The 24,873-nt window shown below is 33.2% G+C and overlaps 4 protein-coding genes and 1 pseudogene across 10 annotated transcripts; 2 read left to right on the forward strand and 3 right to left on the reverse strand.

Annotated features, from left to right (window-relative positions):
* On the forward strand, positions 3,599 to 7,941 carry LOC104770046 (U1 snRNP-associated protein usp106-like). 6 transcript variants are annotated; one of them, XM_010494397.2, is made up of 14 exons: positions 3,838 to 3,923; positions 4,157 to 4,250; positions 4,329 to 4,381; positions 4,522 to 4,690; positions 4,785 to 4,848; positions 5,380 to 5,459; positions 5,539 to 5,686; positions 6,028 to 6,089; positions 6,258 to 6,320; positions 6,695 to 6,753; positions 7,057 to 7,138; positions 7,224 to 7,267; positions 7,355 to 7,582; positions 7,671 to 7,941. In XM_010494397.2, exons 2-14 carry the CDS (start codon positions 4,206 to 4,208, stop codon positions 7,687 to 7,689), a joined length of 1,116 nt encoding a protein of 371 aa, XP_010492699.1. In that variant the 5' UTR covers positions 3,838 to 3,923; positions 4,157 to 4,205; the 3' UTR covers positions 7,690 to 7,941. The 6 variants fall into 6 exon arrangements, 2 of the variants coding, with proteins under 2 accessions (XP_010492697.1, XP_010492699.1); XR_002037093.1 differs by lacking the exons at positions 4,157 to 4,250; positions 7,671 to 7,941 and adding an exon at positions 6,888 to 6,934 and having other exon boundaries at positions 3,599 to 3,923; positions 7,355 to 7,491; XM_010494395.2 differs by lacking the exon at positions 4,157 to 4,250 and having other exon boundaries at positions 3,599 to 3,923.
* Positions 9,612 to 11,107, forward strand: LOC104770047 (heavy metal-associated isoprenylated plant protein 21). Of its 2 annotated transcripts, none has more exons than XM_010494398.1 (3): positions 9,612 to 9,815; positions 10,161 to 10,236; positions 10,655 to 11,107. In XM_010494398.1, exons 1-3 carry the CDS (start codon positions 9,738 to 9,740, stop codon positions 10,948 to 10,950), a joined length of 450 nt encoding a protein of 149 aa, XP_010492700.1. In that variant the 5' UTR covers positions 9,612 to 9,737; the 3' UTR covers positions 10,951 to 11,107. The 2 variants fall into 2 exon arrangements, with proteins under 2 accessions (XP_010492700.1, XP_019098045.1); XM_019242500.1 differs by having other exon boundaries at positions 9,729 to 9,815; positions 10,165 to 10,236.
* LOC104770048 lies at positions 11,399 to 13,399 on the reverse strand (annotated as a pseudogene).
* On the reverse strand, positions 15,175 to 15,600 carry LOC104772318 (probable calcium-binding protein CML32). The gene has a single exon (XM_010496949.1). It carries the CDS (start codon positions 15,598 to 15,600, stop codon positions 15,175 to 15,177), a length of 426 nt encoding a protein of 141 aa, XP_010495251.1.
* LOC104770049 lies at positions 18,754 to 19,414 on the reverse strand. The gene has a single exon (XM_010494399.2). It carries the CDS (start codon positions 19,261 to 19,263, stop codon positions 19,042 to 19,044), a length of 222 nt encoding a protein of 73 aa, XP_010492701.1. The 5' UTR covers positions 19,264 to 19,414; the 3' UTR covers positions 18,754 to 19,041.

Raw genomic sequence — 24,873 nt, forward strand, 5'->3', positions numbered from 1 at the left:
AAAAAAAAAAAAAGGTAAATAATACTGAAAGGAAACATAATTACATACAAGATGTGGATGACTAGTAGGGATGCTAGAGATGTACATGCTAAGCAATAGTAGTAAAGTAGTTGAGCTTATCCGACTAATTTCGAATTAATAAATGAATTAGGGTAATTAGGGAGGAAAACATAGGGTATACACATGGATCAATGAAACGATAGTGAGCATGTGCATGGGTTTATAATCTTTCAAATATATATACAATTTTAGCTTTTTTGGACTTTCTTTTGTAAGATACGATTCAATGGATTCTCGTCCTCCATTTAACTATAATTTAAATTTACTTTCTCCATTATTATGCCTGCAATATCTAACACACCACCAACACACGTTCTAGAATTGCCTCGTACCTACAAAATCACATTATTTTTTTCCTAACAATTTGTTCATATCTGCTTTATATATCCCCCAAACCTTTGGTGCCCAATAATTTCAATACCTCTAGATCTAGGAATTTATATAGTTTTTACACTTTCGATACACGGTTCAAATTTTCTGATCTCTACCAAAGAGACTTTAGATAATTTTACTTTAGTATATGTTTTGATTCGGGACGATAATGCATCGAAACGAGTTTGAAAACAAAACATCTTGTTTATCATTCACGAAAAGACTTCATTTGCATGTATTTAATTATAAACGAAAGAGATGAGGTTTTAGATTTAGGGCATCTCTAATCCCACTCTATTTTAGAGTCAAATCTCTATTATAGAGCAACATTTGCTCCAATCCTACTCTATATTTTACTCTAAAATAGAGAAAATAATAGGATTGCTCTATATATAGAGCAACTCTATTATCACCTCTATTTTTTTACACTAACTCTATTATAGAGGTGAAAATAGAGTAATACATTGGAGGAAAACCGTGCTTTATTTTTGAGTTACTCTATTTTAGAGAAAAAAATAGAGAAATACAATGGAGATGGTCTTAGACCAACTCCAACCCATCTCCATTTCCATCTTCATAATAGAGTTTGGAGTCAATTTGTTCCAACCCATCTTCATTTTTATCTCCACAATAGAGATCTTCATTTTTTTTTCTATATTTGGAGATATCTTTTTTTTTTCTTTATATTTTATAATTTGGAGATCTCTATTTTTTACTCCAAAATAAAGTAGGGTTAGAGTAAAACCCAACTCCAAAATAGAGTTACTCCATTTTGAAGAAAAAAATAGAGATATGGATTGGAAATGCTCTTATATATCATCAAAAGTTTTGTGAAGTATTACTTGACAAAACTCAAAAACCATATATAGGTATCAATTATTATGATCTGTTATGATGGTAAATACAAAAACTAAAGTTTTTTTTTGGGGGGGGGGTAATATATTGAAGTGAGAAACACCTGCAGATTCCATCTGAAAATAAAAGGAAACACCTGTAGTTGAAGATAACTACAAACTGACAAGAGCGTATGACTGAAAATAGCTAGGTAAAAAATCTGGTTATAGGAAATCAGAATACGAGAAAAAGAAACTAAAAAGAAAGAAAAGTGTAGAAAAAACAATTCAAAAGAAAAAGTTTAAGGAAATGTTATTAAAATCAGATGGATGATTTTGAGATATTTGTCAGCATAAATGCTACTGCTGCTGCTGCTGCTGCTGCTCTACCATTCCCCCACCCAATACCTTTTACTTTGCCCATTCATTGTTCATTTGCATGCACATTTTTACTAATTTACTATATAGTATATGCACACATTAGTATATGTCACTGATGTGAAATTACTTCTTTGAACTTGATCCGGAACTGAGTTGCTAGTCAATTTTGTTTCCTTTTACCTAACATGTTTTTAGTCAGAAGTAGTATTTTATCTACTCTTGATCAGGAGTATATACGTTCCAATATTTATGAGACAACCTAGGCGGCTGTTTACAAAAATATATAGAATTAATTAATTCGACAAACCTAGTCAAGCTAATTAGTTTTTTGCACATTATTTAGTATATTGAAAAATAAACCTAATACTACTATTTATAAACCATATTTAGATTTTATCATGTTTCTTCTAATTAATTACTACTAGTAGATAAAATTGGATATATTATAGAATTCTCTCTTTTTAAAAAATATTGTAAAAAGACGAATGTGGAAATGATGAGGGTCTGCAACTGCAAGAAGTCTGCCTTACGTACGAAAACCCATAACATTGTCACATTGCAATTGCATCAGCCACAGCCAGTGTCATTGTCATATCATCATAAGTACTTTATATTTATGCTCTATATTATTCCATATTTTTCAGAAGACAAACAAATCAACATTTTCACTTTTTTTCATTTATATAAACATGAAAAGCTTTTGGTTGCCCCCGGCTAAAGCGGGGGAGTTTCTTCTGTTTCCACTCCACATCACACTGATTCTTTGCATGACTGACATCTCATTTTCTTTTTCGACAACTTTTTCTTTTCGTATGATAATTTATTACTACTACTACTACTACTACTCGTATTTATTGGAAAAAGAAACCAATCTTGTATTCGTTCAAAGATTTTATAATCGATCAAATGGTAAAAATTGGCGTGCGATACACACGGTCCCATCCCATGAATGATTTGTAATTCTCAATAAAACATGTTAGTATACGATATGCAACAACAACCAACAAAAAAAACACAAGTACTATAATTTTAAAAACATTAAAATGAAAAAGTATGCTACAATTATATAGTATATTTTCTAAACATTATAAGGCACAATTTCTTTTTGAAAAAGAATTAAGAGTTTTTTTTTTTCTGATCACCACGCAACATGATTCTAAAAAAACATATTATACATAGATGATTATATTTATTTTGATCCCGATTCCATTCGATTCAGTCAATAAAAGACAATTTTGATATGTTACAATTAAAAGGATAAAATCGCACGGGAAAAAATAATAGTTTAAGACTTCTTATTATGAGTTACTTCGAGTGGAGAGAAATGAGATAATAACAAAAACAATGCAACTTTTTGTTTTTAATCCTTAACAATGAAATATTTGTCCTGGAGTTACAGCTCTATCTCCGTCCACATATGAATACTCAAGCTGGAAGCAGAAAGAGAATTAAAGAGTCAAAGTGTATGCTAAAGTGAAGAGTTGCAAATCAAAAACAATTTTCGCAGCATAAAAAAAATAAAAACTATTCGTTTTGAGACAATAATGGTATATTGTCCAAGAAATATAAATGTCACGCTCTGTCATAACTGCAACAATAAAAGTATGGTGTAAAAATTAAACCCAAGTGTTAGTTAGATTTTGTATCACATACTGTTCAAACATCAAACAACTAATCAATAGTTCGATATCACAAACTACTATAGCAAATTGCACGAGTGCAAAACCTAACGCATCAGAATTCATTTTCAACCAGACAAAAAAAAAGAGGACGCTCAAACAATTTTTTAGTGTAACCGAGCAGTGATGGCATTTTCGTAAATATCGGCTTAAAATTATAAAAGGTTTTCTTTTCTTTCGTACATTACCCCAATACTTTTAAATTGTCACAATAAACCCCTAATGTTAATTTGGGTCAAATCTTTAAAATTGTTTCAACTTTAGGGACCTTTAAAAACACAGAACCCTAATTACCAAAAAAAGCCCCTTTTGTTCAATGTAATTTGTAAGCTTCCGATCAAAAATTAAAAAACCCAATACATTATATCTCTGTCCGCAGAGAAGATCAGTTTTGGTGATTCAGAGAAATCAAAGTGTGTGGGTGAGTGAAATAGAGAAAGAGATAACGAAGATGGACGCAATGAGGAAGCAGCTCGATGTGCTCATGGGAGCTAATAGAAACGGCGATGTGACGGAGGTGAATCGCAAATACTACGACCGCGATGTTTGCCGTCTCTACCTCTCTGGTCTCTGTCCTCACGAACTTTTTCAATTAACGGTGAGTATATACACATCTTTCTTCTTCGATGCCGCCCATGTTTTGTAATTTCAGCTCAATGGCTTTATCATTAGTTGTATCTTGTGCGAAAGGGAAAAAAAAAAACCCTATGTTAGCTTTGATATATGAATTTAGTATTGGTATGTGATAGTTGATATAGTGCTTTGGATAGTGTTGATTTGGGGGGGAGGTTGTTGATTTAGGTAACAGTGTGAAATTTTGTGTTGTCACAGTGGCGCTACGTTGCTACTTGCTACTGCATAGTCTTCGTTTTGCTCTTTTATGCATATTGAACACTTCAGAGTGAATTTTTCGGGTTCAAGATTTGTAAGTTGTTGTACATCTAAACTTGTGTTGGCTAGTTTGGTCTGTGAGTACTCTTTGACATGTTTGTTATATTATCAGAAAATGGATATGGGTCCTTGCCCAAAGGTGCACTCTTTGCAGCTGAGGAAAGAGTATCCTTTTTGAACGAATGTATAGAGTCTTCTTCTTCTTCTTCTTCTTATGTGCGACTCTGGAGCCTATCTTTTTTTTTTTTTTTTTTTAATATCCACATAAGTTTTCATTGGAATGTTTTGCTTTAACTCCTCCTAAGATATAAAGAAGCAAAGGCAAAAGGTGTTGACAACTACGATAGGGAATTGGAAGATGCGATAGATAGGCTTATTATTGAGTGTGATAGGAAGATTGGTAGGGCCCTAAATCGTCTTCAGGAAGAGGATGCCAAAGCTGCCATTGCAATTTCAGTCATCGAAGTTACTCAGGTGATTATCTAAGTTTTAATTTATCTGAGTTCTTTTTGTGTATTTTTTTTCTCAACTCAAGCTTTTTCCTCATCATTTCATTGTTTCATTTCAGTCACCTGAAATTCTCCAACTATCGAAGCAAATCAAAGAGAAGATGAAGGAAGCAGACCTGCACGGTAAGTCGGTAATTAACAATTTGCTGCTTAATTGACCACTATATGTTCCTTTCTCCTTGAGGGTTTTGTGCTCATATAGATCTGGAACATTTTGTGTTTGCACTTTGTTGGTGGTGTATTTTCATTGGTATTTCTGTAGGCTTCTTTACAACATCTAGAGTAGGCTATGAACTTGGAAGTGTTTCTTGATATGTGCTTGCTTTCACGAACAAAATAGTTTATTTATTTTAATCAAGCTACAAGATGTAAATTAATCAATTTGAGAATTAGGCCCGCCACTTCCTATTTGAATATTTTAGCTGCTCAAATTGGTACTCTATGTTTAGATTTTTCGTCTTGTGGTAAATAAAGTTTTCCTGTGGTGTTGCCAGAGGTGGCTCTTCACCTTTTATAACTGTTCTAAAGTTGAAAAAAGCGTATTTCTATGTAATTGGCACTAAATGGCTTGAATGTAAAGCTTCTGCTAGTGATCGTTGTGTGATTATAAAATTTGGATGCTACTATGTTATTCAGAATGTTTTTATATCGCAGATCTTGAAGGCAAAATGGATCTGAAGATTAGAGCTCTCGAGTTAGTTGAAGAAATGAGGATTAAAAGAGCTGACCTACAGGTGTGTCATCATGTGATTTGCTATTTGCTGTGCCTGGTACATTGTTAACAGTCAAGTCCTTTGTTTTGTTTCCCTACAGGCTGTGCTACTGTTGGATGCCTTCAACAAGGATAGGGCATCCTTGCCACAGCCCGTCCCAGCTCAGCCACCAGCTGCAGCATTACCTTCGCCTGATCCTCGTACTCAAGAAATGATCAATGAAAAATTAAAGAAAGCAGAAGAGTTTGGTAAGGGGGAAACCTCTAAGTCATATCTGTGGTGATCTTGAACCGATAGTTCTCTAAGTAATCATTGCAGTTGTGCAAAATTTTGGTTTCTATATTCGATCTTGTCATTTTTAAATTCAACTTTCTTTGCCAATGTGTGAGTTTCTGGTGGCTGATCTAAAAATTTGCTAGGCCTATTAATTATGTCTTTATGAATGTTCAAAACTGAGCTTGGGAAACCTTTGTGATAGGCAGTGTTAGAAGAAGGCAGTTTATAGTTACATAACGACAGAAGGAACCTTTTATTTTTTCAATGTTGGGAACAGCCACTTTGCAGTTATGATATCTGTATGTTATTTCAGGTGAACAAGGGATGGTTGATGAGGCGCAGAAAGCACTAGAAGAGGCGGAAGCTCTTAAGAAGGTTTGTTTTTTGTTTGGTTCTTATCTCTGAGGTACTTCATAGGATGTGGAGATGGTAATGAAATTTATCAACTCAGGGATCTGTCTTTGTCTCGGTTTCTGTAAATTGCTTGAATAGTTCGGCATGTTGTTTATGTCTTTCCCTACTCACTTATCGTATATGTTTCAGCTTTCTGTTAGACAAGAACCTGTAGTGGATGCAACCAAGTACACTGCTGCTGATGTGCGCATTGTAAGTCAAGATCATCATTTTTATCGCCTTATCGACATAATAATCTATTGAAATTCATTTTGTGTAGCGGCCCTCAAGATTCTTGATGCTTAGGTATTTGTTTAGTCCGATGACCATCAGAATTTACGGGAGATAGTCCTGCTTCTTTTAATTGAAAAAAAGTAGTGGCTTATAAATTTATAAATTTTGATAGAATAAATTTTTACTTTTCTCTTAGTAAGATGCAGTGTTCTCAATTGTTTAACAGCTTAATAGAAATTGCTTTTGAAGAGAAGTATACCATCTTCTCATCTCTTCTTGATGTATCATCTCTGTTTTTCTTTTACCAGCTTGTTAGTTGGTAGCCCTCACTCTTTGTTGTTTTGTTGTCTCAGACAGACCAGAAACTGCGTCTATGTGACATATGTGGAGCATTTTTGAGCGTCTATGACAGGTTAGGTTTGGTTACTCAAAAAAATTAATGCTTTATGGTTCCTTGGTATTTCATAAGAAAGCTAGAGATAGATTCTTGGGTTGCAAGTGGTTCATTATTTGACCCCGGCTATTGTACCTCCTTTTCACCAGCAGGCTATTTGGGCCCAGTTTTACGAGGATTACTTTTGCAGCTAATAAATGTGCGTTCTTTCTTGATTTATTGTGCCTGTTAGAGATATGCAATAGAACTTTAAACTATAATTATGTCACCAATTTGTTATTTGCATTTGGCAATGTCAAAAATCTTTTGTACTGCCTTTAGTGATCGTCGGTTAGCTGATCATTTTGGAGGGAAGCTGCATTTGGGTTACATGCTGATCCGCGACAAATTGGCAGAGCTTCAGGTAAGAGTCATAGAAACTTTCTACTGTGATTTTCCTGTTGGTCTCAATGTATACTGTATATTTATATTCTTTCTGATTTCTTCAGGAGGAAAAGAACAAAGTTCAGAAGGAACGGGTTGAAGAAAGGAGGTTTACTTTTCACAAGCTTTTGAACACTTTAGTAGTTTGCTTCGTTAAATCTTTAATATTTTTGCTGAAAAGCTTAACCAATCTCAGATCAAAGGAGAGGAGTAGAGAGCGAGAACCAAGTAAAGACAGAGACGGAGGAGATAGCCGTGACCGTGGAAGAGATGTTGACCGTAGGAGTAGAGACCGCGACAGGCACCATGACCACCGTGAACATGACAGAAACTATAATCAGTCACGTGGCTATGACTCAAGAAGCCGGCGCAGTTCGCGGTCCAGGTCAAGGGAAAGACAACCGAGGGATTATGATCGCCGCAGGTAACTTTGATAAATAACAGAGACACATCTTATTGTTACTGCAAATCTTTTGGCTGCATTTAAATACGTATTTTTAACTACTTTACAGACGCCATGACCGCTATTAAGACCCTACCAAAGATGATTGCACCGGGTTTAAGAGGTTCTTACAGTTGCCTTTAGGATTTTCCAGACCCTTTTTCTTCTTCTTTGCTTATTGTGTTTTGAGGTCTTTTGAGATTGTAAGTTACTAAATGTCTAAGAGGAGCTTCTTCAGATGTTTTTTTTTCTTCTTCTTTTTACTTTTTTTGTTGACATCAAAGACTTGTGAGTAGGAAGATTGGAGTTCAAAAAAAAAAAAAAAAATTGTGATGATCTATTGTCTCTATCTCTCTTATAGACAACATTTTATCAATTTTTCTTTTTTATAATAGTTTTGTCATTCATCCAAACACCACAAAAAAGCCGTAGACTAGTTGACCAAAAAGAAAAACTAACCAATTCGTCGTGCTTTGAAGGTCCTATACAATTTCTTTAACCGGTGGCAATTATTCTAAAAACTTTTTGCAATTATCTTGGATACTAGCTAGTACTGTAATTTATTAGCTAATGACAAAATTAACGGTTGATTTATAGCCGTAAAGACCACCACACACACACGTCGCTTAGAATCTACGAGCGATTTAAAAATTGTCTGATATGTTTCAGTAAAGTTAGAATATAATAAAACTCTCCTACCAAAAAAATAGCATAGGTTCAACGTCAAGTCATCGTATTCGCTCCATGTTCTCTCGAGTTTCTGCGTACATCTTACTAAGTTTAAAAAGATACCAAGTGAGTCTAGCCTCATGGAAATCTCTATATTTTTATCCCAAAATCTGAAACCTTAACACCATTTACACCTCGTTAGAAACTCATCACCGTCGAATTTTATTGCAACCTCTTTTCATCTTGTCATGCCCAAAAGTGTTCGGTTCAAAACGTAGATCAGCAACAAAAAAAAAAACATGAGACAAATGTATTGTCACCGAGTTAGTGTCTTTGTAGCACCCTAACCAAACTTCTTTATAGAAACATAGTATTTCTCGATTATTTCATACAATTTCCTACTTCCTAGTCTTTTATCAGCAAAACAACCTACATATATATGAGGTAAACATCTCTATTCACAAACTATTTATGTCTATATAGTTAATTTTCTAGATATCTATGTATTTACTGAAAATATCCAAATAAAAATGCTACTCTATCCAATAATAGAAAAAGGGAAGGTCAAAGTTCATTTGTAACTCAACATCACACTGTATCACAAAGCATCTCAGTTTAAGCATTGTTCAATGCTTTTTATTCAAATAATAAATAACGGACATAATTCATTTTAGTGTTGAAAAGGCATCTTATATAATAGTATTTCTATATAGTTTAATGATTTATAAGTTTGATGGAATCATACAAGGCAATTATTGGAACTTTGTTTTAAATTAAATGATAATTGGATGATGCACAAGCTAGCCATACTCTTTTGAATCGAAACCAAAGCAAAGGTCAATAAAAAAAGAGATTTGTATAATAAAACAAGACCAATAGAAGATCTCTATAAGATATAAATATTGCACTAATATGAGTAAAAAAGTTTAAAATCAAATATAGGTATTTTCTTATTAGAGGACTCCTATTTCGGTTTTATTAAATTCAAGTCGAATTGAAGACCACATTTGAGGAGAAGATTCATTTCTCACTCAATTTTTTTTTTTTGTAATCTCATGTTTTGATCTCTACTAATTTTTTCAAAAAAAGATATAAGCCTTTGTGTATATATTTTTTTTCATTCTCACTTTTGGTTCCTAATCAACCTTTTTCTTCTACAACTCTCTCGTCCAAAATTATCGAGTTTATTTGAAAAATAGATTACTAAGAAAACCTATATATAGACATGGAATCTTGAATGCATGTCACGTAACTCTCTTCTCCTTCTCTATTAAGAAAGCCAATTTCTTCTTCTCTCTGCCTATATATATATATATATACTCTCTCTCTCTCTCTCTCTCACACACACACACACACACACACACACACATACTCATAGATATATATACAATATACACACATACAATACATATATATTTACACACATTTGATCATAGTTTTTTTCTTGTTGAAGAGAAGTGAGAGAAGAATGGGGGCATTTGATTATATCTTTAGCTTTTGTTCATATACATACGCCAATGCCAAAACCAAGCGTAAGCCATTGCAGGTCTGTTCTTCTCTCAATACCTTTACAACTCTGCCCTTAATTAATCCTTTCTTTCAAATACTACTCTATATACATATCTTGATTTGGTTTAACAAAATACTATATGCTACTACGTTATAAGTGTATGCAAAATATATCAAATGTTACGTTTGTTTCAAAATGTGAACATGCTGTTTCTTACTTCTTAAACACATTTCTTCAATATGCAGTTCCATTAACATATATTAACATATGACAGCGACAAGCTTACAAAATTAGTTTGGATTTGTATACAATATTTTGGTGATAATTATTCTTGAAAAATATGGATGTTTATTGGTATGTAACTTAATGGGGTTTGTGTAGACAGTGGATATCAAGGTGAAAATGGACTGTGATGGTTGTGAAAGAAGAGTTAGAAACGTGGTTCGTCGCATGAAAGGTTCTCTTTCTCATCTCTCTCTGACTTTGAATCAAAACTTTTCTCCAATCTCTCTTTATTTTTTTTTACCCCCTTTTTGTTTTCATTTCCTTTATTCTATACGCTTTTTTAATTTCTCTTTTAAAGGTTCGTATTCCCTCTCTTAAAATTGCAATATTATAGCTGGCAAAAATATAGAGTTACAATTACTAATCATTTGCTCATTCCCTTGCCAACTTTTATAGTCCAAAAATATTATGGGTCAAATGGTCAGGAATCTATCTTTATTTACATCAATTAAAAAGAGTTACATGAAGAATTAAACATGATCCAATTATATTTTTCCATATATCTTTTTTTTGAGTCCTTACATTTTTAGTAACGTTTTAAATAAAATAAATCTAGTAGTCTTAAACATTTTTGGAACCAACCGGTACAGGAGTGAAATCGGTGGAGGTGAACCGGAAACAGAGCCGAATAACAGTGAATGGACACGTAGACCCAAACAAGGTGTTGAAGAGAGTGAAGAGCACAGGTAAAAAGGCTGAGTTCTGGCCGTATATACCACAACATATGGTCTACTACCCTTTTGCTCCTGGCATGTACGACAAACGTGCCCCTGCAGGCCACATTCGTAATCCCACACAATCGTTTCCGACCGCAAACGCTCCCGAGGAAAATTACGTTTCCCTCTTCAGCGATGACAACGTACACGCCGCTTGTTCCATCATGTGAGAGAACGTATTCACAATCTCTAAATATACTTCCTCTTTGCTATTTGTATACCTTTGTTACTTTTTATCCTCATAACAAATCAAAAGGTAATGTAGAAGAAACTTTGTAATAAATTATAGAGACAACACTTAACGGAATCCATTTAAATTTCGAACAATTTTTTCTTTCTAATAAGTCAAATCGATAACCATAAGCTATGTAGAATCTTATGGGTGGAAGTAGGTATAATGGACCAATTAAGCAGCTAATGTTTTATGAATTTGTCTACTTTCTATAGGACATGAATGAGATACTTTGACGATAATCATACACTCCCTCCGTTTCACAAAGAGTGTCATTTTGACACATTTCACACAAATTAAGAAAAGTCTGAATTATACATGTTTGCCCCTATTTAATAAGTAGTTAATGTTCTATATTCAATGAAAATAGCTTTGAGTTTAGGGGTAAAAAAGAAAACTTAGCATTAAAACATTCATTGGAAATATAAAATGACACTCTTTGTGTAACAAATTTTTTTCTCCAGAATGACACTCTTTGTGAAACGGAAGGAGTACATATGAAGCAAGGAATAATTTTAGGGAAGAGACCCAAAAATCAGCATCTTGTGATTTGTTAGGCAAATTGCTTCCTCTTTAATTTTTTTCTTAGAATAAGCTTTAATGGGCAAAGGGAGTGTCAACATTTACAAGTTCCAACTTTTCATACCAAAAGAAAACTTTTAAAGATCAAAGTGGGAAAAGCTTTGTATTCTTCATCCCCCAAAAAAAAAAATTGTCCAAAGAGGGACCAAAGCATCTTTAGCTTTTCTTTCAAAGCTTCTTTCTTTAGCAGAAGGAATATAAAGATCAGAATCACGGCAAAGGAAAGCTGTTCAATCACGGTACCGCATTACAATGACACAGTGTCATAAGACTCGATGCTGATGAGGCTGTTTGGTGTTCTCTAAACCATGCTTTTAACCTACAGAGATTCATTTTGGATCAACGGAGCAGCAAGAAATTACTGGAAACAGATTTGCTACTAATCTTTAGAACAATGAATAAATTTACTTACCTATTAAACTATCAAGATACTTGAGCAAGCAAGAAGCTTTTTACCGCTTCTTCGCTTTCCTTATTCTAGACTGTGCCTTCTGCCATTTCTTCCTAGGCACTAGTTTACTCTTCGGCTTCAACTTTATCTCAGGTGTGAACTTAAAGTTTGGATCTCTCATGCGAGTTTGTATATCTTTAAAGAACTGCATGTTCAGTCTCTTAGGTCCGCCTTTTCTTAGCTCTTCATATTCAGGTCCTGAGATAATGTTTTCGAAAGCTCCAATCAGAATGTCAACATCACTCATAACTTCCCCACACGTTCGTGTAACGCCCGTCAGGACCTTTGTTCAGTTTCTTCAAAGCGTTCTCAACAGCAAGCTTCCTCGCTTTTTTACCAGGTGAAAGCTCCTCAGGTTCATTCTCAGATTTCAACAACTCAGAGATTGTCCTGTACTTTGGTTTCTCTTCAAACTCAAACAACTTATCTAAGTACTTATCAGATGCCTCGTTGGGACGTGGCTCTGTTGGAATATCGTCTTCATCATCACCTTCATCCCCAGTCCACAACGTTTTCTCTTCATCGCTTCCTGACCAAACACTGTATAGTTCATCACTATCATCTGCATCGATTAGATCAGAGCTATCTTTAGCTTGTTGTCTAGCTTTCTTGATCTCTTTTTCAAGGCGGTTTCCTCCACTTTCTTGTCTTGTATTATCATTATCATCGCTCTCGTCTTCACTTCCTGACCAAAGAGTATCATCATCATCTCCCATCTCTTTCTCCCAGGCTTTTCTGAAGTCATCATCACCAGGTTTCACATTACCAAACAGATTGTAGTCTTTACCTCTTCCACTTGCATATAACCTAGTTGCTGCAATTGAATATTAAAAACACTACTTTTAAACAATCCATTAGTATTAAACATCAACGATGAACAAAAAAAAAACGAAACTTTAAAAGAGTCGTGAGCAAACAAACTCTCTGCGGCATTTTCACGAACACCTAATCTACTACTTGGACGAATCCGAATAAACCAAAAAAATCTCAACACCCCATATACAAGAAGACTCGGAGAAAGCATATAAACTATAAAGATAAAAAAAAATGCTGGAGAAAATTGAAACCTTTTAGGTTGTGGCGAAGCCCAGTACATGCCCAATTTTGAGTACAAGTGGCAGGATCCGAAAGCAAGAGACTTTGCGATCTACAATTAAAACAATCGACGAAAATAAGTCAGCTTTTGAATTCGATTTGAACGATGGAACTACAGATTAAACGATGGAACGATGGAGAAAATACCCAGAAAGAACCAACCTTTTGGTTAGGGTTGAGAACAGAGAGGAGAAGACTCTTCGCGCGAACATCTTTTAACGGCTTTTAATTAACCGACCCCTGTGCTATGAGGCTAAATTATAAGTCCATATTTATATTTTTTTTTTTTGTCAAAACAAATATCAATTATCAAATTTAATTACTTACAGTGTATTTTCTCTAATTTCATTTAATAATTTCAATATAAATTTTATCTGTTCTGGTGAAGAAAATAATTCTCTTCTCGTTCTTCTTTGTGTTAAATTAATATTGTTTATCTATAGAATCCAAATCAAACCGGATCAATTTAACCAACAGAGAAAAACAGATCACAAAAACATCTTGAGATTTGAGCATGGAGATCAACACAGTGATTTATAACGAAACGTAATTTGTCAAAAAAAATAAAAATTATAAACTGAAATAATTAATAATAATTAGGATTTAACCCGCGGTACACCGCGAGATAATATTTTTAATTTTTAAAATTTAAAATTTATATTGTATTTATTTGTTATTTTATTATTGTTTTATTAATTTTAAAAATATAAAATTTTACAGGTATTTGATATAAGTATTTAAAGTATAGGATTTTTGTAGTGTTTTCAAGGTTTTAACCCGTGTGGTATATGTATAATCTAGTAATACATTTATCTCCTGGTACACATCTAAAAGTGTTTTAAAAAAAAAATCCACTTAACTCCCTATATAGGATTAATGCCAACCCGTCTCACCAAAATCAAAATAAGTTTTTGCATAAAAAAAATAATCAAAATAAGTTTTTTTTATTAAGTTTAATTATGTTAATTGTTTTACCAAATTAGCATAGTTTTATAGTTTATAATTTTTCCATGTCAATATATATAGTTTATGATAATTAATAGATTTTTTTTTTTTTGGTAATTCCTCAACAAAGGAAAAATAAACCAAATTATATGGAGGGTTTTCAACATATTTAATGTGACATTTTATATTTGGATTTTCGGTTTAGGAAATTTATTAATGGAGATTGTAAACTTTTGTTATGAAAAATCTATTGTATATCATTTTTATTTGAGAAATTCTAGCATCCATAAAAATAGTTTTGGAGAATTAATGGGTTAAAACTTTAATGGGTAGAGTTGTTTTTGGAAAAATCGGAATGTATAGATGTTGTTAAGATTTTATGGCAATAAATGTAACAAATGTTGGTCAATTTAAGAAAGTTTAGTATTTGAGTTTCTCTGTAATGTTATTTATGAAATTGTTTTAGGGGTTAATGTTGTAAAAAAAATTTAAATAAGTAAAACTTAAAAGGCATAAACCAAAATGTACTTCAAAAATGTTAATCCCCTATATATTAATAGAGGAACATTTTGGCAAAAAAGCTGAGGTGTCAGCATTACAGAACTCAGGACACTCTTTCCTTTATTTGTCATCAGCTTTTAAAATTATTTACATTTACTTACCATTGCATTTTTTCAAAAATACAATTAACACCCAAGATTAAATTTTTATATTATCTTTCTAACTTAATTATATCCTTTAATTATATTTTCATAAAATCTTTAAAATGAATTTTAAGAATCCTTTGTTCATATGATATAATAATATAAGATTGATATTATAATAACTCTCACGGGTTAAATTTTAATTATTATACAAATTTTTTTTATAGATATAAACTACACAATCAAATTTTAAATATTTGAATTACCCATAAATATAATAGATTTTGTAAATAAAAATTAAGTAAAAACTTAAATAATTATTTTATACCGCACTATGTGCGGGTTGTTACCTAGTATAGATTATAGTTCCCACATATTGTTAGAAAGAGATAAAAAAAAATCCAAACCAAATTCATAAATAGTTAAACATGATCATAGTGACTTATTATATATTGTTAGTTAAAAACATCATACCTATAAACTCTTCAAAGTCCACAAAGCCATCACCGTCTGCATCAAAAGTTTGAACCATCACAACACATTCTTCTTTTGTACGCTTTTCTCCTAGACGGTTCAACACAAAATGAATCTCACTCGCCGATATCTTCCCGTCACCATCCATATCATGCATATCAAAAGCTTTTTTCAGAACAGTTTCTTCATTATACCACCTTTCTAGCGCCAAACCCGAAACAAATTCCTCCAAGTCAATTTGACCATCACCATCCACGTCAAGCATTCCAAACATATTTTCAAGTTCTCCAGATGTTACTGAAGGAGTAAAAGCGCGTATTGCTTCGGCAAATTCGTACAATGAGATTTTCCCATCTTTGTTCTTGTCAACTCTCTGGAAGACCTTTGCAATAGACATCCTTGTTGTTTTGAGCAAGGGATGATGATGATGTAGATATTATGAAAGGTTTTTTAACAGAAAAAAAAAATTAATAATGATTCGATGGAAGAAATCAAAAACCAAATCTATATTTATAGGAGAAAATTGACTTAGATTCCTGCTAAGATTTGGTTTTGGAATGTGAAATATAATTGCGCTATGAATAGATTTTTTAGTCATTTATTTCTTATTTTTTTAATTTTTGTAAATTGCATTTTATCTCTGTAAGAAATATCATTTTCTTGTCATCAACATGCTTTATAAGAAATTCTTTAAATATAAATAATAAATATAATGCTTTAGTTTCATAGTTTCAAAATTACTCATTAACAAGATTTTAATACTTGTCAATTTTATCAATAAATTGTTGACACATGTCAATTCTACTATTCTAGATTTACTAAAATCATTATATAAAATATGTGAAAATTACAAACTTATCATAAAAAAGAAATTACACATAATTAAATAACAAAAAATATTAATCTATTAAAAAAACATTTAAACTAATTTCTAATTTATTTAGAGAAGATTTTTTTCATATTATAAGATTATCTCAAATTTATATGCAAAATCCTACTATATTAATTGAGAAGTAAAAATATGAAACTAATCTTATAAAGTGTAAAAATTTACATTGTCATGTCAGTGACCTGAATCAAATGTTTAACTTTTCAATAAAGGTAAAAATGTAATTATCTCAAAAAATTTAGACATTTTTTTATTTAATTTTGGTAAATTGCATTTTATCTCTGTAATAGTTATCATTTTTTGTCATCAACATGCTTTATGATAATAAATTCTTTAAATATAAATAAAAAATATGATGCTTTAGTGTCATAGTTTTATCTATAAATTGTAAAGACGTTTTGTTAATTATAGAAGATACTTTGTATATATATATCAAAAATATCTCTTTTCCTATGTCACTTTTCAAAAAATACTTATTATATAAAGTTTAGTTTTAAAGTTATTCATTAACAAGATTTTGATATTTGACTATTTATCAATTATATCAATAAAATGTTGAAAAATGTCAATTTTAGATTTACTAAATAATTATATAAAATATGTAAAAGTTATAAACTTATCATAAAAAAAAAAAGAAATCTACACATAAATAACAAAAAAATAATATTAATATATCAAAAAACCATTTAAACTAATTTCTAATTTATTTAGAGAAGCTCTTTTTGTATTATAGGATTATCTCAAATTTATATGCAAAATTGATGATTAATTTCAAATACTATATGATTGTTTATATTGTGTAGTCTTTTACATGATTAGTTTAATTCTTTTTACTATATAAAATTTGGTTTGATTGACAAAAGAAAAAAAACAAATTTGGTTTGAAAATTCATAACACTAAGCACCAAACATGAAGCAAATTCCTCAGCGTCGATTTGACCATCACCATCCACGTCAATCACTCTAAACATCTTGTCAAGTTCTTCAGATGTTACGGAATGAGTAAAAGCGCGAATTGCTTCGACAAATTCATCCCATCAGATTCTTCCATCTTTGTTCTTGTCAACTCTTTCAAAGATCTTTGCAACAGACATCATTGTTCTTTTGAGTAAGTGATGATGATGGAATATATTATCGGAGGGTTTTAACAAAGTAATAATAATTTTTATGGAAGAAATCAAAAACCAAATTTATATTTATAGGAGAAAATCGATTATTGTTTAGACTTCTGCAAAGATTTGGATTTTGAATGTGAAATCTAATTGCGTTATGAATAGATTTTTTAGACATTTATTTCTTATTTTTAAAAATCTAAAACTTTTATGGTTTTTAGAAAAGAAAAAAGCAAAAAAAAAAACAACATTTCCTTTTTTTCTCCCGATAAAACATTCTCTAAGGAAAAAGATGAAATTTAAAACACTCAGGAACAGATCTTTGCTAAACTGGGACATGCTCAACATAAATAATGTTAGCATTCAATTTAAACAATGATTTTTTATAGTTTACATATGGAACTACAGATGAAACTGATCTATCTACACCCATAAAGAACCAACCTTTTGGTTAGGTTTGAGAACAGAGAGAAGACTCTTCGCGCGAACATCTTTTAAATAACCGACGCCTATGTTATGAGACTAAAATATATTTATTTTACAAGTTACAAGTCCATTTAAAATAAAACAAATTCCTTTTTTTGGTCAAAACAAAATTATCGAATTTGGTTAATTTCAGTGAAGTTTATCTGAACTCATTTAATAATTATCAATACAAAATTTATTTCTTATAGTGAAAGAAAAAATTCTTGCAGTTCTTCTTTGTGATAAATTAATATTAATTGGGTAATCTATTCCATCTGTAGGAAAAAAAGAAAAATGGATTGGATTTTCATTAAAAAGTAACTAGAGTTTTATTGAACAATACTTTGGTTCACCCCTAGGGGAACCTCTCCATTCACCTCCTAATAAAATAAGACAATAAAATCTGTATACATTATTATAAAATTAAAAAACTTAAACCGCACTTTAATAAACCCAAACCGACATATATAAAATCTAAACTCTAAACATCTCATTTGTGAACCCAAACCGCATATATTTTCGTTCTACTTATAAAATCTAAACCCTAACTATCTTATTTGTGAACTCAAACCGAGATATAATTTCGTTCTAATTGTGAAATCTAAACCCTAACATCTCATTTGTGAACCCAAATCGACATATTATTTTGTTCTACTTGTAAAATCTAAACCCTAACTATCTCATTTGTGAACCCAAACCGACATATAATTTCGTTCTAATTGTAAAATCTAAACCCTAACCACCTCATTTGTAAACCCAAACCGACATATAATTTCGTTTTAATTGTAAAATCTAAACTCTAACCACTTCATTTGTAAACCCAAACCGACATAATTTTATTCTAAGTTTAAAAATCTAAACCAAGCCAATATTTAACTTTCCTTAATTAAAAGTATACAGAATTTGTTTCCTTAATTTGGTTTGCTTTTTAATTTAATTTTAATTTATTTTTGAAATAAAATATTAGATGGAAGATTCTGATTGGCTGAGAGAAGAGGGGGTGAATGGAGAGGTTCATCCCTAGAGGTGAACCTAAGTATTTTTCAGTTTTATTTTAGTTTATGATGCAGCGCCAATAATTCTCTTGATCATAAGCTTGGGTTCATTATAAATTTTATTACCTTGCACGAGTATACATTACATTACAAAGAACGGAAAAAGAAAACAAATTAAAAAGTATGCATCAAAGTAAAATCAAATAAGACTGAAAAGGCTCGAATCAAACACATAAATATAATAATATTTTGGTCATTATTATACAACGATTTCTAATTCTTTGACTATGTGATCATATATATCTTATTTAGGGGAAAAAAAAAGTAGGAGCTTTTAGTTGTCAAGCAAATACAAAAGCATGATAACGATGAGAAAGTCAAATGGGGATAGATCTTGACACTTTGGGGTATACATGTCTGGCTGGGTGACCCATGATACGGCGACCCTTGGCGTGTTTGAAGATATAAACCACCGCACCAACTGGCCACTCGATGATTCCGGTTATCAGAAAAGCCACGAACCCTAGTGTTGGTCCGACCACTTTGCACCGACAAGGGTTTTGCCTCGTTCCGCACTGAATACACGCTGGAAACGCCATCGTTGATTTTGAGTATGTAGTATTTGTACTACGATCGATGAGTACACAAAGAGCTAACTATTTATATTATTGGAGAAATCAGATTCAAGGAAAGAGTAGGAAATGTGATTTGTTGAAGGTTATGAGAGACGTGTCTTTATAGGAGATAAATCAATTGAGTTTATTTAGTATCTTTCTTGTTTCCACGTAGGGTCATTGTGTTTTATATTGTAATGGTCATAGATATTTTTGGGTTTGATGTCGGCTTGTTACTATTTAATTGTTTTCTTGAATTTGAAGTTTTAAGTTTTAAAGAGGTGTCAATAAGAAGATAGACACGGTTCGGGGCCAGCACAAAAGGTCACCAAACACGTGGCTTAAGGTAATTGGAAAATAGTTGTGAAACTCTCTTACGCATATAGGCTTTTTTTAGAAGGTCACATTATGATTATGTCGGCGTGGCACGATGACTGTGCTTAAGGTATTTGAACTTTATGTAGAGCATCTCTGATGGGAAGTTCGCCCTAACCTCCTTTCCTCTCTAACATAACCATCGAGATCTGTTCTCTCGACGGTGCCGAGCCTGATCAACGTCGCTGAGTCTTGTTTTTTTCATCTCCACGGCTTTATCTTCCCTTGTAGTCTACTCGCTTCTAGTCTTAACTCTATCAGTTGTCTGTTGAGATTTCAGATCTCATCTCCGTCCTTGCGACAGTTTTAATCACCTTCTCCGCCTCCGCAGCTGGTTCCTCCCCTCGGTAAATCTATCACATCGAGTTCCCACCCCCTTGTTCCTGTTTGATAGATCCATCTATGTCCTTCTAGGCCCGGTTTTCGTCTGGTTCACTGCCCCATTAAACCGTCAAATTTAACATCTTACCGCTCCATGGATCGAGATCCTCTCACCAAGTGCTTTGCTTGGGTGCAGTTGGACGGAAGCTCTGTTTTGACGCTGGCACCGGTGAACTGTTTGACAAAAAAACCCTCCTACTTGGTGACCTAGCCCTGGGCATTCGGATTTTCGGATCGCATCAGATTTATTAATTCGGATTTCGGATAATTCAGATTGTGATATTTAATATCCGATTAGGATCCGTATGATTTTTGGATCGGATCGGATCGGATTCTTTCGGATTCGGATCGGATTTTGTTTTTTTTTGGAAAATCGAAATTAAACCGAATCATAACTATATTCGGTTTCGGATTCGGTTTAAATCCGAATTATCCGAAATTAATTCCACCTGATCAAAATATTAAATTCATCTGATCAACATATCAACCTAACAATACGTCAAACCAAAGTATCAACTACCAAACAATGTTTCAACTTATTCAAACCATAAAACATTACAAGTTCAACTTATTCAAACCATAAAACATGACAGGTTCAACTTATTCAAATGGAAATCAGTTCCAAAGAGAAAACTGAAGAAAACTGGAAAACAGAAACAACTCCAAACGAAAACAAAGACACTCTTCATTTCTCAACCATTCATCTCTTGATCTGTCCAAATATCACCTGTGTAAAACGATTACAAAAAGAAATAAGATCTAAAGACTTGATTCAAATGGATTCGAAAGAGATTTGTCACGCCATTTAACAAGACAAGATTCAAACAGAGACTAGTTCAAACCTTCTTAGAGACTTCTACGAGATTAGAGACTTCTAACTTCATCTTCACAACTTGCATAGAGACTCAAACTCAGAAAAAAAATAAAGAAGACAAAGTCAACAACTAATACTCAAATTTACAGTTGGAGGATATAATTAATAGAACTTACCTCTCTCAAGATTATCCTGCAGTTCAATTTCAGCAAGAAGTTGTTGAGTGGTAATCACTCCTTTCTCATTCACCTGAATTTCACTCTTTAACCACTGCTCACTGCACATTAGAACCTCAAGTAGGTAGTCAAGCAACTCCTAGATGGATCTAGTATTCTATTACTATTGCTAAAAGCAGATTCAGATGCAACTGAGGACACTTGCATAGCAAGTACATCCTTTGCTATTGAGGCTAAAATAGGATACTTCAAACTGTTCATCTTCCACCATCCCAAGACATCAACTGTATCCCAAGCTGGTTAGGCTTTGGAATCTCCACTTTGTCCTTCAGAGATAACTCTAACTCTATACTTGTATCTTGGAAACCTATCTCATTTACCATCTCTTCGTACATAGTATCTATCCTCTGATATTCCCGATCACTGTCAAAATCCATTTTGTGACAAAGATCACCTTGAGATTCTTGTCCACTCAGAGATGCTGTTGCAGTTTGCGACTGAGACTGAGAGCATGGTCCAGTTGTGGTCGCATTAGTACTATACTCATCAAACAGCTTCTTTAGAACATCACTGACTGACGTATTAAGCTCCTTTGATTCTGCACTATCTTTACCATATAGCATATCAAAACAAAGACTGGCAAACTTCATTTTCTTCCTTGGATCAAACACAGTAGCTACGATCAACATCTTATTCAGCTTCTTTAATCCACCCCAATACTTATCAAACTTGTCTCTCATAGTATTTGCCTTTGACCAAAATAAGCTTCTCATCAGGATTCATGCTCAATGCTATCAGATTCTTTTCTATTGTTACAATTTCATTGTAACACTTATAAGAGCTGACAGTAGATGATGCTGAAACCACTAAGGTGGAGTTGTAGAAGATGACTAAAAACTTTACTAACCTTTCTATTTGATCCCAATCATCTTTCTTTGGTGGCTCACTCCTCTGTTTTCCTTCAACGCTTTCAGTGAAATAGTCATTATATAACTTATCTTCAGCCTCCATTCTATCAAAGGCCAACCTGAACTTCAACGCTCTTGTTAACATCAGAAAAGTGGAATTCCATCTGGTCTTACAGTCCAATGATAAACTGCCCCTAGTCATCTTTCCTGATTCCACTTTCTGCTCAAATGCTTCGACTCTTTTATTAGAACCTCTGATATATTGAACAGCATTCCGAACAGCTTCCACACTCTCATTAAGTTCCTGTAAACCATCCCTCACGACTAAGTTAATGATGTGAGCACAACAACGCAGATGCAGAAACTTACCACCTAACACTAATGCATCATTTCCTACTAAGCTGAATGTATCCTTGAACTTCTTTATAGCATTGGTGTTTGCAGTAGCATTATCAACTGTGATAGTGAAGATCTTCTTTATTCCCCATTCAGCCAAACAGTCGAGAAGAACAGAATTTATTGTTGACCCTGTATGGTCAAAGACATGCTTGAACCCGATAATCATCTTCCGTAACTGCCAATCAGCATCAACAAAATGTGCTGTGATGACCATGTAGCTAGCTCCTGTTGTAGGTGCAACCCATATATCTGTTATCAGAGAAATACTTTGCTTATTAGCACCAATAACCTTCATCATTTCTGCTTTCTTCTTCACATATGTCTCAACAATGTCTCTTGTTGCCATTCTCCGGGAATGAGGTCTGTAGAGTTTAACCTTATTGCAGAAGTTTTTCCAAGCCAAACTTTCAATAAATGAAAGTGGCAATTCACCTAGAACCAGCATCTCATTAGAAGCTTCCCTAAACACATCTGCAGTAACTCTAGCCAAGTGCAAACCACCACCATCTGCAGTAGGATTTAAAACATGCTGAGCCTGATTTCTGGATTCCTGCCAAACCTTGTACTCTTTGCATATTTTGAGATGATTTTTCAGACAAGAAGTTCCATTTGATGTCGCACAACCCATTTCTCTAATACAATAATGACAACGACATCTATCTTTCTTTCCCGTGATTCTTGTAAAATGATCCCACACCCATGACCTTGGTATTACTCTATCTTTCTTCTTCTTCTTTGTCTTAGCATCAGCTTGCTTTTTCCTTTTGTACCCAGTTTCAAGACCACTACTACTTGTGTGACCAGCTTCATCAGACTCTACTTTGTCTCCATCCTTTTCTTTATCAAAATCATTTGCGGGTGGAGGTGAGGAAGAACCCATCTGTAATAATTCATTTGCAGAGACAGACTAATTAGACAACTATATACAAGTAACAAGTTTATAAAGAGAAGGAAAAGCTAATCAATCACAATATTAATATATAAAGTCAATCAATCACAAATCATCATGAGCAAATATTCTATAAAAGTGTTTAGCCTCTAACATCAATTCTCTCACAAAGCTATAAAGCTTCTATAGGCAAATAAAATTAGACACATATCAAGACCAGATCAAAGCTTGATCAAATCGAACACAATCATGACCAGCTTCTATTAACCATTCAAACAAAATCATGACCAGCTTCTATTAACCATTCAAACAAAATCATGACCAGCTTCTATTAACCATTCAAACAAAATCATGACCAGCTTCGGTAAGCAAATAAAATCAAACAAATATTTGTTGAAAAAATATATTGTTGCCTACTACAAGATCTCTCTCTACAAGATCTCTCTCTATTAAGTATCAACTAGATATGACTTATGAAAGCAAAGAACAATGTCTAACTATGAACAATGTCTAACAATGACTTCATAGTTTCAACTTTCAAGCAACCCACAGAAAAACCAACAGCCTTCAACATCGATTCCATCATTAAAATCGAAGTTTTGGTTGATAAAAAAATAAGCAGAGAAGAAGGTATTTTCAACTAATTAAGCAGAGGAGAACAAAGCAGCAGATATCTATTTTGAACTAATTAAACTCAAAGAGGAGAAAATAGCATCAGAGAAGAAGTACCTGCGATTGATTTTTTGACCCAGCCGCCGATAGAAGAGAAGGCTCTCCTCGGAGTGACTCGTTATCAACTAGGGCTTCCAGTTTAACAAGTGGGACTTGAAAATCAATATATAGCAAAGGAAACTAGGGTTGAGAGGCGAGAGGCGAGAGTCGAGACAAAAGAGAGGTCTCACCACTTAGTCCACAAAGGTTCAGTGTCGAGAGGTGAGAGTGGAGACAAAAGACGTTAGGATGGTGAAGGACATATTACAGATGTCATATTGTGTATCAGTGTATATATATGTGTATTCGGTTTTGTGGATATCCGATTAGAATTTGGTTCGGATCGGTTTATAACCAAAATCCGAAATACAATCACTACAAAAACCGATCGGTTTTGATAGACTATCCGAAACCGAAATAAATCGGATAGTTCGGATCAGATCGGATCGGTTTTTGCGGATCCGGATTATATGCCCAGGGCTATGGTGACCTCTGCTTCTCTCCCGATAACTCTTTGTCCTAGGTCATTTCTCCACTCTCATTCTCAAACTCTGGAAGATAGTTTACGGTGTTTAAACTATAAGTCATCCCTGACCTGGAAACGCCTTAGACCCACTAGCTTTAATGTCATAGCAAGCCCAAATCGGTTAATGTCTTTGTATCCTGCTTGGTCAAGACGAGTTACACTCGGTAGCAGATCCCTAGATTAGTTCGATTGTGTGTGGATCTTCTTTGTGTCAAGGTCAATTAAAGAGCTTGGTTTGGAAGTTTGCATTGCTGCTCGTTGATAATGTTTTTGCCCTGCCAATCGGTTTAACGTTATTGCTTGCTCTCCCTGATCCTTTAGCATACATATTACCAATAGCTCCATTGTTTCAGTGTTAACTTGTAACTAGGTCAAGTCTGAATCGCTTTTGTTGGGTCTGTAATGGGGCTTTAGAA

This window comes from Camelina sativa, chromosome 20 (genome assembly GCF_000633955.1).
Source record: "Camelina sativa cultivar DH55 chromosome 20, Cs, whole genome shotgun sequence".
NCBI classification, from domain to species: domain Eukaryota; kingdom Viridiplantae; phylum Streptophyta; class Magnoliopsida; order Brassicales; family Brassicaceae; genus Camelina; species Camelina sativa.

Bases quoted from the DNA above. Each gene is read 5' to 3' on its own strand.
- LOC104770046 (XM_010494395.2), top strand. From the start codon at position 3,777: ATGGACGCAATGAGGAAGCAGCTCGATGTGCTCATGGGAGCTAATAGA. The intron at 4,382-4,521 runs GTATCCTTTTTG...ACTCCTCCTAAG, and splicing joins TCTTTGCAGCTGAGGAAAGA to ATATAAAGAAGCAAAGGCAA. The intron at 4,849-5,379 runs GTAAGTCGGTAA...TTTATATCGCAG, and splicing joins GAAGGAAGCAGACCTGCACG to ATCTTGAAGGCAAAATGGAT.
- LOC104770047 (XM_010494398.1), top strand. From the start codon at position 9,738: ATGGGGGCATTTGATTATATCTTTAGCTTTTGTTCATATACATACGCC. The intron at 9,816-10,160 runs GTCTGTTCTTCT...GGGTTTGTGTAG, and splicing joins CCAAGCGTAAGCCATTGCAG to ACAGTGGATATCAAGGTGAA. The intron at 10,237-10,654 runs GTTCTCTTTCTC...CAACCGGTACAG, and splicing joins CGTGGTTCGTCGCATGAAAG to GAGTGAAATCGGTGGAGGTG.
- LOC104772318 (XM_010496949.1), bottom strand. From the start codon at position 15,600: ATGTCTATTGCAAAGGTCTTCCAGAGAGTTGACAAGAACAAAGATGGG.
- LOC104770049 (XM_010494399.2), bottom strand. From the start codon at position 19,263: ATGGCGTTTCCAGCGTGTATTCAGTGCGGAACGAGGCAAAACCCTTGT.